The 9890-nt window shown below is 36.5% G+C and overlaps 2 protein-coding genes across 2 annotated transcripts; one reads left to right on the top strand and one right to left on the bottom strand.

Annotated features, from left to right (window-relative positions):
* Positions 1 to 225: 225 nt before the first annotated feature.
* LOC113669716 (protein FAM8A1) lies at positions 226 to 5859 on the top strand. Its single transcript, XM_027185793.2, has 5 exons — positions 226 to 653; positions 1670 to 1772; positions 2769 to 2895; positions 3134 to 3300; positions 4735 to 5859. Exons 1-5 carry the CDS (start codon positions 254 to 256, stop codon positions 4904 to 4906), a joined length of 969 nt encoding a protein of 322 aa, XP_027041594.2. The 5' UTR covers positions 226 to 253; the 3' UTR covers positions 4907 to 5859.
* On the bottom strand, positions 5825 to 9825 carry LOC113669717 (E3 ubiquitin-protein ligase RNF217). Its single transcript, XM_027185794.2, has 2 exons — positions 8419 to 9825; positions 5825 to 7785 (listed from the first exon to the last, which is right to left on the bottom strand). The coding sequence occupies exons 1-2, from the start codon at positions 8976 to 8978 to the stop codon at positions 7446 to 7448; spliced, it is 900 nt and encodes a 299-aa protein (XP_027041595.2). The 5' UTR covers positions 8979 to 9825; the 3' UTR covers positions 5825 to 7445.
* Positions 9826 to 9890: the final 65 nt, after the last annotated feature.

Raw genomic sequence — 9890 nt, 5'->3', positions numbered from 1 at the left:
ATAAGTTATTTTTTTATGATTGATAAGTTGTTGTTATTTTGAAAAAAGTAGTTTCAATCGATCTACCTCAAATCCCACCGAATTAATACAACTCTTTTCCCTTTCGAGGCCCTTCGTTTTAAAATTGACAAAGTTTCGTTTATGAGTATCATCGTTTATCAATGTTATCAATCTATCAATCGATTATCGACTTCACGGCTTTCCCAGCTGAACTACCCCAGTCTCCTCTCGATTCTCGTTCAACGAGAAAAACATGGCGGACGCCACGGCAACTCACGAAGGTCCAGACGCAGCTAAAGATACATCTACTCCCCTGAATAACGGATCAGAGGGAACATTTAATGGAAGAATTACATCCACCAGTCGCCCGTTCAGTTCTCAAGAGCCGTGGAATATGCTTTTTTACTGGATGTCAGCTCAATATTATCAACAATATTACTATCAGCTGTGTTCCTACATGTACTATTGGCAAACGCTAGCATCGCATCCAATGTACCAAGGAGCTTTTCAAACCCAAAGTGTCGATCCACAGACGAGTTTAAATCAACAGGGATCACAGGCTATTTTTGGTGGACGACAACCTCAAAATATTCAACAAAACCGTACAGCCCCTTGGTTAAATTTCCAAGCTAGACAACCGGCAGTTAGAACAGGTGGGTTTCGTATCACACTAAAACTTTAAATTGGTCACAAAATGCCGCATTTTATTTGTAAGAATCGAAAATGCAGATGATTTAGTGTATAAGACGGGCTTCAGTGCGGTATTTTATGAATCAGCTTTGTTTGTTGTTATGCGATTATTCGTCTAATTGTACATGTACCCTACTCATTAAAATAACTTTCTTTTTCACTTACTTTTTTTTACAAGTACTGTTAGCTTCCTGACAATCCTTTAGCAGATAGTTACATTGTAATGAACATGTTTCTAGGTACATTATTTGTTTTTAAATGATAGATATAATCTGAAAAGAAGCAAAAGGTAAGTTAATATAAGTTAGATACAGATTTAGAACTAAGGAAATAATTTTGAGGGAAGAGAAGAACAAGATGGCTGAGCTTAACTCTAACTCCCAAGATCTCATTATTAATTCTCCTTACTGTCTGCCAAATGATTCTCATTATGTTAGTTTGGAGAATTTCATATCAGATCAATTAGTGATCCAATAATTGATATTTTTCTTTATTCTTATCACTTGTCTGCATGATATTGTATAGATATAGTAAGGGGAAATTCTGTGTTGGTCATTCATGGGAGTTACAGGGTTAACTCAGTCACGTTTTCATCAGTGGAAGCCATAGTGGCCTTACCATCAGTGTGCTGAACACTGGGTTGAGACATCTGGGTTCCAGGCTTGGCCAGGTCATTGTGATGTGTTGTGTTCTTGGGCACAACAATTCACTCTCCCCCCACCCTTTTTTTTCTTTGCTGGTGGGGTGGGGGAGGGGGAAACTTGAGATATCCTGGTTTTCCATCTAAGAGGAGTATTGAAGTACTCCTAGTGCTATAGAACCTGTGCCATGTTTCAGCTATATGTTGAGTACAAGTTCAGATTTCTCCAACAGTGTTTTGATTAGATGAATGGTCATTAATATAAAATTATCCAACCTCTCAATTACAGATCCGGTCACTTGATGACAAAATTTTTGTAATTTTGTTTTTTACTCGCAGCTTGTGAAGTTAAGCTTGCCCCTGTTTCTAAGAGGATCTACGCAGAAATACTGGATTTCATCTTTCTCTACTTTACAAAGGTCCTTGTGTTCTCAATATTTTAGTAAGTACAAATAACTTTCATGCAAATTAAATCTCCACAATTAAATAACGGATTAATTTGAGTAACTGACTTTACCACGGAAACTTTTTTGAAATCACAATCTCAGAGGAGACTGACTGAACAAATTAAAGACATTTGTCCATGAGATGGAAGTCCACTAAAAGCTTTTTAACCTTTACACCCTAACATTAGTATTCATATTCTCCAAACTATTCTCCTTACATTCCTCATGGTAATAATAAAGAGAATTTGTTGGAAAATCAGGAGCTTTTTACATTGGAGATCATTTCCTTTATTCTCACGACCTTTACATTTGATTTAACCCTTAAACTCCCGTTAGTGACCAAGACAGAATTTCTCCTTACTATATCTATACAATATCATGCAGAAAAGTGATGAGAATAAAGAAAAATATCAATTATGGGATTACTAATTCATCCCCTACTAAATTCTCCAAACTAACATGATGAGAATCATTTGGCAGACAGTAAGGAGAATTACTAGTGAGACCTTGGGCATTAAAGGGTTAAGGGTGATACTGTAAGGAGAAATTAGAAGCCAGTCACTCTTTGGAGCAAAGGGTTAAAACATTGTTATGAAGGGGGCTTCTAACAGGGTTTCAATAGGTGAGAGCCTTCAATAGGTGTAATAGACAGCTGTGCTATAAGGCAATACCCAAACACAAGAACCTACTTGCAGTCTAAACAGGCAGCTGTTAGAGGTCTGACAGGTTGCAGTAGACGGCCAGTAAGCGGCTCCTTATTGAAACCCTTAGCTATTTCCAGGATTTGAAACTAATGATCTCTGCCCTAAGTTCTTTGAAATGCTTATGCTATCATATAATGATAATCATAACATGGTTTGAGGTTCTGAAAGTGACATTCACTGAAATTATTCAAACAGTTTTCCAGGATTAATCCCAACCAAAAGCACAATCAAATGTTACACCTAGGCTCAAACCATAAACAGTAAAATTGTTGATTTTTTTTCTTTCAGTGATGATTTGGAGAGATACACACAGTTACAATACACTTTGATAACAGATGATAATACAAGTCTGAAAGATATTGAGGAACTTCTTATACAAGCTTTGGTCTACCGATTTATAGTGTTTGCTTTTGAGGTAAATATTGAAAGATGAGGAAGAATTCTATCATAATTGATATGTTTTCCCATTTTAGCGCTTTTTTCTCCTTCTAAATCTTCAGTATTTTGTGGTTTCCCTGATGCTGAAGTTTACTGAGCACAGAATGACTCATAAAGATGACATAGCTATCTTCAAGCAAGCTTAATTTACAATTGCATTATCTTAGAGTTACAGCATGTTCAATGAACAATATTTTGGTTCTTCTTATGTCAAGGTGTTTTTCCTCATGGGTGGACTACATGGTAGTGTTGGTGGTGCCACACCTGGCAAGTACCTCATGGGATTGTCAGTTGTGGCAACAGAGACCATTACTACTGTGGCTCCTGGTTTTGATGGTGACCGAGTTAGGATTGAACCTGGTGGTAACCTGGGATTTCGAAGGTACATCATAAATTAGTTAGGATTTATGGAATAAATCACCACAGTGGTGCAGGGCTCCAGCTCACCTTTTTGTTACTCTTTCACCCCTAAGAGTGACAAGAACCTGATATCTTCCTGCAGCACACCTCCTAAATCAAACATCAACCCTTTAACCCCTAAGAGTGACTTATTAGTATCTAATTGAAAGGCTCAGAGCAAGAACAATCCCTTGATTTTTCGGCCATTTTTGAAAGTGTTCAGAAGTAGATGAATTTTGGCATGTGGACACTTTCAAAAATGGCCGAAAATCAAGGGATCGTTCTTGCTCTGAGCCCTCCAATTTCTCTTTACAATATCACCCCTCAGTCATGCAGAAAGGTCATGAGAATAAAGAAAATTATCAGCAGCAAAAGAAGTTGTTGATGTAACACAAATTCTCCTTGTCAGCACCTAAAGGACTGTATGCAGAACAGTATGGAGAATACCTTTACTGATGTTAGAGTGTAAAGGGTTAAGATCACAAGGATAAAGGAAATGATAACCTACAAATTAAAGAAACTCTTGATTGTTAAACAAATTCTCCTTGTCTGGCCCTTAAGAAATTTTTAAGAGAACAGTATGGAGAATATGCATACTGATGTTTGGGTGCAAAGGATTAAACACAATTTGGTGACCTTAAACTATAAAATGTTTACCTAAAGAAATATTTTTGTGAGTTAAAAAAAAAAAGAAAAATCATTTTGTGCAATATTGTGTACCATTGCAAAATAATTTTTACCTCACTTAATCCTATACTTCCACGATCTCATTAGTAATTCTCTTTCCTGTTAGCCACACATTTCTTATGATGTTAGTTTGGAGAATTGGGTACTGACAGGATTAACTAATAATCCCCTTATTGATATTTTTCTGTATTCTTATCATATGTCTGCTTGATATTGTATGGATACTGTAAGGAGAAATTCTTTCTTGGTCACTAATGGGAGTGAAAGAGTTAACTGTGTAACTTTAGAACATTGATAATATATAGATTTAGTCAAGCCTAAAAGCAGAGCTCGCATTTTTTTTTTCTCACACGTCAGGTTGTCTGACTCGGAGCCCAGTGTACTGACCACTGGACTACTGGACAAAGCCATGGTGTTGGCGTGCCCGCGGTACAGTTGACCACGCATGTTAAAAGTAGCACTTTGTACAGACGGTTGTACAGTCATATGGTCATAAGTCCAAATTTTTTCGGCTTGATGGGTTACTACTACCATTTTGTATAATTATGGGGCTACGCTCTGTGAGCTCTGCTCTTAAGGAATGAAAATGTTACTAGTAGAACTAAGGAAACATTTTCAAATGAATGGGATTTTGCTCCAATATTTGTTCATCTGTAATTATTAATTAATACTTAATAGATAAAGTAAGCACAAATTAATTTATACACAATTTTATTTTATTTTTTCACAGATCATTTTTAAGAGCCCTTGTGAAGAATTTCTCCATGACTTTTCTCTTCCCAGTCTTTTTGACCATTTTGTTTTTCCAGCACAATCGCACCATCTATGATGTCATAGCCAATTCTACAGTTGTTGTCACTGGTTCACCACAACCTCGACAAGCACAGGATCGCCATCAGTGACAGGGTTGATGTAGTTTTGTGCAAAATAATTCGTTAAAGTACATTGTTATACCTTGTGTATTTAAATATTCTCCAAGTTCCTCTACATAGTCTTTGCCCACATGCAAAACACAGAAAAGAACCATGAATTTCATTGAGAGGGATATTGAGTAGAAGTGTCAGTTTGATTTTATCTTGGACAGGAGCAGTTAGGACAACATTTGGCTGAAATAAAGAAGAGTGGGTGCTTGATATACATTTTAAGATTACTTTCCCTTGTAAGAAAAACAGAAGTGTCTCTTGTTTGAACTTTTCAAGGAAGCTCAGAAGCATTACATTACTTTAAGTGAGAAACAAAATGTAAAAATAGAAAGTCACAGAAAAAGGTTCTTTGTGGCCTTTCTTTCCTCAAGTTGTAGCATCAGTGTCTATACCAGGAAATTAAGAACAGAACACTTTACCAATTGAAGATAAAAGAGCCCATTGTTCTTCTTAGGTGGTATTCATTTGGAGCAAACTTTAAAAATAACCACCCCTTCATTGGGGAGTTGTAGCCTTTTACCTTTCAAACATTTGAAACTGAGTGGACATCCCTGGTTCATCTCCTGAGAAATCAACAGTTGGCCTCAAAATCAAGTAAGAGGTTATTCTCATGACCTTTATATTTGATTGAAGGGTGATAAAATAGCGAGAAATTAGAAGCCAGTCGCTCTTAGATGTTTAAGCATTTTGATCACTTGGCATTAGTCTGTTACAAGCTCTCTGCGCAAAGCCCCTTCTTTGACATTATTAATTGACATTATTAATTGACATTAAGTATTTAGAATGTTACTTAGTGTTTTCTGTAACTGTTCTTTTCACTTAATTATAACAAAGAAGGTGAGATGTGAAAAAGGGATGGAGTATGTGAGGTGTGCAGGTTTGCAACAATTGTAAACCTTTCCACTTTATCAATAAATTTTAATGCCTTACTATGTGAGCTTTTTAATTTTAGAATTCAATTAAATACAGCTTAAATAATCACCATTTACAAAGGAGAAAAAAGTAATCCTTCCCTTTTCCTTTCTAAATTCATCTGCTTTTTTCATACCACCATTCACCAAATGAAGACCTCAAGTTAGCCCAAAATATTTAACTATATAGTTTGAAGATGTATTCATTCCAACATACTTTTCAGTTTTTTTCCCTTAACCCAACTATTTTCTCTACAATTTATGACAATTTTAGTGACCAAGGGTTAAAATTATGATAACAGTTGTATTAAAATTTCCAAATAATTAAATTGGCTGCAACCATGGTTATATCTTCCAGTTACAATTGATTTTACTGAAGTCTTTGAACTGTAACACAGGCAGGGAAAAAATAGAGTGATAATTTTGTCTCAGTAACAAGATTTTCATGCTCAACACTTTCCTGACATTTTACACACTCATGCTGAATTTGGTTTTTGGCAGATGTTAACTGACCTATAAGTTTTCACCTTATTACATTTTTAAATTGGCAATCAGACAGAGTGAAAAAAAATGCTTAATAAGATTCTACTATTTTTCACAAGTATGGTAGCCAAATTGGAGCAAAAGTTCAAGAATGAAAATTTGTGTCAAAAACAACAATAAGATATCTAACTTAACAAGGCTTCTCATCAATACAGTTGCCCTGTCAATTTTTCATTTGTGAATTTTGCCACAATTTTGCCACCACAAGCCCTTAACCAAACATCAACTTACATTGCCCAATTACCTCCAACAAGGTGAAAAAGTTCTTATGGTAGTGTCTTATTATTTCTGAATATTTTGGCCATATTTAAGAACACTCTGATATTACAATTGAAAAGCAATACTGATTTAAAAAAATTATTTTCAAATGAGTTTGAACAACAGAAAGAAAAATCTGAACTATAATAAATTGTGCAATGACAGCTTTTAAACTTGAGAACTTTCATTGTAGCCAGTGAAGGGAACATGAACCCCTAGGGTAAGTGTAAAATTTCCTAGAGATAAGAAGAGGAAGATCCCAGAAGTATATGGGGAAGAAGGTCTCAAAAAAAGGGGGGGGGGAATACTCAAGTTGTCAAAGATTTTAACTGAGTGTTGCCGACTTTCATTGCTTGCACTACTTGCTTAAAAAGAAAAATCAGATGCAGCTGTCTCATTTGACATGATTAACTGTCCCTAAGACATGCAGAATGATTTTAAAAGCTCTAAAGACATGACAGCATTTTTCTTTGTTATGTATGTCTCCAAGGTAAGGCATGATTTATCTTGTGACAGAAGCAGATCATGGTAACTGGATGATTGGAAGCCCAATATCACCATGCTTTACATTGGTTCTCAAAAGCAGAAGCAACCCACTGATTTTAAAAAATTAGTCGTGCAGCTGTTCCCCCGTGGTCTGGCCTTACATTATAGTTAGCCTTAAAAGGACAGATAATTATCACTCTGACCTTCCTTTTTGATTTCCATTTGAAAAGTGGCATGAAACAAGGTCCAAATGTGTACTAGTTTGATAAAATAAAAACCAAACCCAAGTCTCCTGGTAATGCATGTAAAACTCATTAGGCCTAAACACTAGAATTTTCCACTGTTTTTCTGTTTCTCAATTTTTTCTGCTTGTGTTTTGCTCTTTGTCTCTTTATCAGCACATATGGGGCATAAAACGGTGCAGCAACCAACCCTGCACCAAGTACAACACAACCAGCACTGACAGCCAAACTTGCAACTACAGGTGCCAATACAACTTTACCACTGAAGAGCGCTCCACGCACTGCTATCCTCTGTGCAGGTTGATTTGGCTTGTAGTTGTATTTGCAGCCCAGGATACTGAAACGATCATAGTGGTTGCCTAAGAATTTAAGATCATGGTACTTCCCGCCACAACGGTAACAGAATTCAGTGTTACATCTGACAAAAGAAAGAAAAATTGGTTATGACATTGGGCACCATGTTGAGAGGGTGCGAGGTAAACTCAAAGCAAATTTTTTTTAAGAAATGGGAAATGCTAATAAGAATTTTCAATAATCAAATTTTCAAATCATTTATTTCATCACAACTGGACTAGACTGATGCTAAGAATGATACAAAAAACTATTTTACCAGCCCCTGTTACAAAGAAGGTCAAATCATGACCCTTCCCTCCCTCCCAAATAATTTAAGGGAGCACAGCTGTGTTTACTAAACGCTTGCCAGTGAAAAATATCTATGGAAAAAGCTACCAAGACGTGTTAAACCTGTTTCTTATGCTAAACGATCATTAAATGACTTAAAAGTTGGCGTCCGAAGTTTTTTCAAAGACATCACTCAACGCACATGTACAAAGATAAACTTTTCTTTGTTTCGTCGATCAAAACAAAAACCTCGATAGGCTAACTAATGTTTAAATCCGATCAAATTCAGAAGATAACACTGGGAACCTCACAGAGACGGAAGTAGCAACCTATGTGTTTTTCACATTAAAATCATAACATAGAAATTTTCATTAGATGGTTCCACGAAAAAACAGTTTAACATTATGCGCTACCAATTTAAGATTCTCACCTGCTACAGCACATGTGGTCGCAGCCGCTGGACTTCTGAATGAAGACATGACATTTCGGACAACGACAGGCGTTTCGAGCAGGCTGTCCCCGATTTTTTGCCCATATTTTCAAAGATTTATCCCCTTTACAGAATTCATTACACGTCAAGCCGTGATGCCAGGGAGCTTGGCAAGCAAAACACCAAACCAGGCGACATTTTGAACATGTTACTTTCATAACTTCCGGACGGGAGACTTTTTCGCGTTCCACTTTCTCCAAGTCTGGGTGTTGATAAATACGCGAACATCCTGGGCATATCTTGATCCCTGGGTTTTGTTCTACCTCCACTTTGAAACGTTCGTATTTCTCGAACACTTCATCAGGAACAAGCTGTCTTATCTCCTCCTCGCTTACTAAACTGTCACAATTGCCCAGAGGACATATTATGGCCACGATAGCTTCGTTTATCTTCGACACAATGTGTGCCTCCAAACAAGACAAACATATAACTCCCGAGCAACATAATGTCCGCGAGATTCTGTCGGGCGTTTCTGCAAAGCAAATCATACAATGTGTCATGGTGCTTTCTGTTCTAACAAAATTCTTCGGTGGTGTGTTTCAATGAAGGAAATTTCGTCGACTCGACAGCTTTATACTGTGTTTCCTTTTGTATGTACACGTGACGAGTGTATTTTTAGAACCCGCGTAAACTGGTTCGAAACAAAACTTTGTGAGTTCTCTTGGTTGTTGACCAAATGAAATTCGCATTCAGCACGAGGTCATAAGTGACGGAGAAGAAAAGAAGTGACCCCGGCTGGCCTGGCATCATCGATCATATCTTCCAGCAGCAGGAATAAAGTAAACAAAGAAATGTTGTTTTGATCATATATTGCCGCTGTTGAAACGCGGGCGCACATTTACGTACAGGCATACTAATGAGGAGAAAGCCATTGTAATTGAACGATGAAATTTGATGAACAAAAGGGGGGCACAATTCATCCAGTAATTGTTTATGAGTCATAACTTATGGATTTCATCACCCAACGAGATTAGAGAGATGAATATCAGATCCAGTTCCCATTTTGCCTACATTACACATCTGTAGATGGAATATTTAAAAATGTAACTTTTTTTAGGGCATGCAAACTTTTCCTTTTTAGCTGACAGTAATGAAGAACATCCTAAACAACCAAAGGTTATACATCAATAAATCACAGAAGAAGTGAAAGGGACATTCACATTCAAACTTTTCACTCCCAGATCTCATTACAAAAGCACCTCACTGTCTTCCATAGACAAGTTTTCATGATGTTAGTCACAGTTTTGATAGGTAGACAAAGGAATGTTGTTCCAAAATTATCATATTTGATAATATTACTCTTTTAATGACTGATTTTGAATTTATTAATAATACTTTTGTATCGATGCTTAAGATAACAAAAATTGGGAATGAAGGTAAAAGATCATTTGTTCGCTGATCTGTTCCTTTAT

The sequence above is a fragment of the Pocillopora damicornis genome, chromosome 1 (assembly GCF_964200805.1).
Source record: "Pocillopora damicornis chromosome 1, jaPocDami1.2, whole genome shotgun sequence".
In the NCBI taxonomy this organism is placed as follows: domain Eukaryota; kingdom Metazoa; phylum Cnidaria; class Anthozoa; order Scleractinia; family Pocilloporidae; genus Pocillopora; species Pocillopora damicornis.
Note: the sequence above shows the minus strand (reverse complement) of the source record. Positions and strands in the feature narration are given on the sequence as shown.

What these genes read in the sequence shown, in the direction of transcription:
- LOC113669716 (XM_027185793.2), top strand. Translation starts at nt 254, where the DNA reads ATGGCGGACGCCACGGCAACTCACGAAGGTCCAGACGCAGCTAAAGAT. An exon ending in CTTGTGTTCTCAATATTTTA is followed by an intron (nt 1,773 to 2,768) that starts GTAAGTACAAAT and finishes TTTTTCTTTCAG; the next exon opens with TGATGATTTGGAGAGATACA. An exon ending in TTATAGTGTTTGCTTTTGAG is followed by an intron (nt 2,896 to 3,133) that starts GTAAATATTGAA and finishes TCTTATGTCAAG; the next exon opens with GTGTTTTTCCTCATGGGTGG.
- LOC113669717 (XM_027185794.2), bottom strand. Translation starts at nt 8,978, where the DNA reads ATGACACATTGTATGATTTGCTTTGCAGAAACGCCCGACAGAATCTCG. An exon ending in GACCACATGTGCTGTAGCAG is followed by an intron (nt 7,786 to 8,418) that starts GTGAGAATCTTA and finishes TTCTTTTGTCAG; the next exon opens with ATGTAACACTGAATTCTGTT.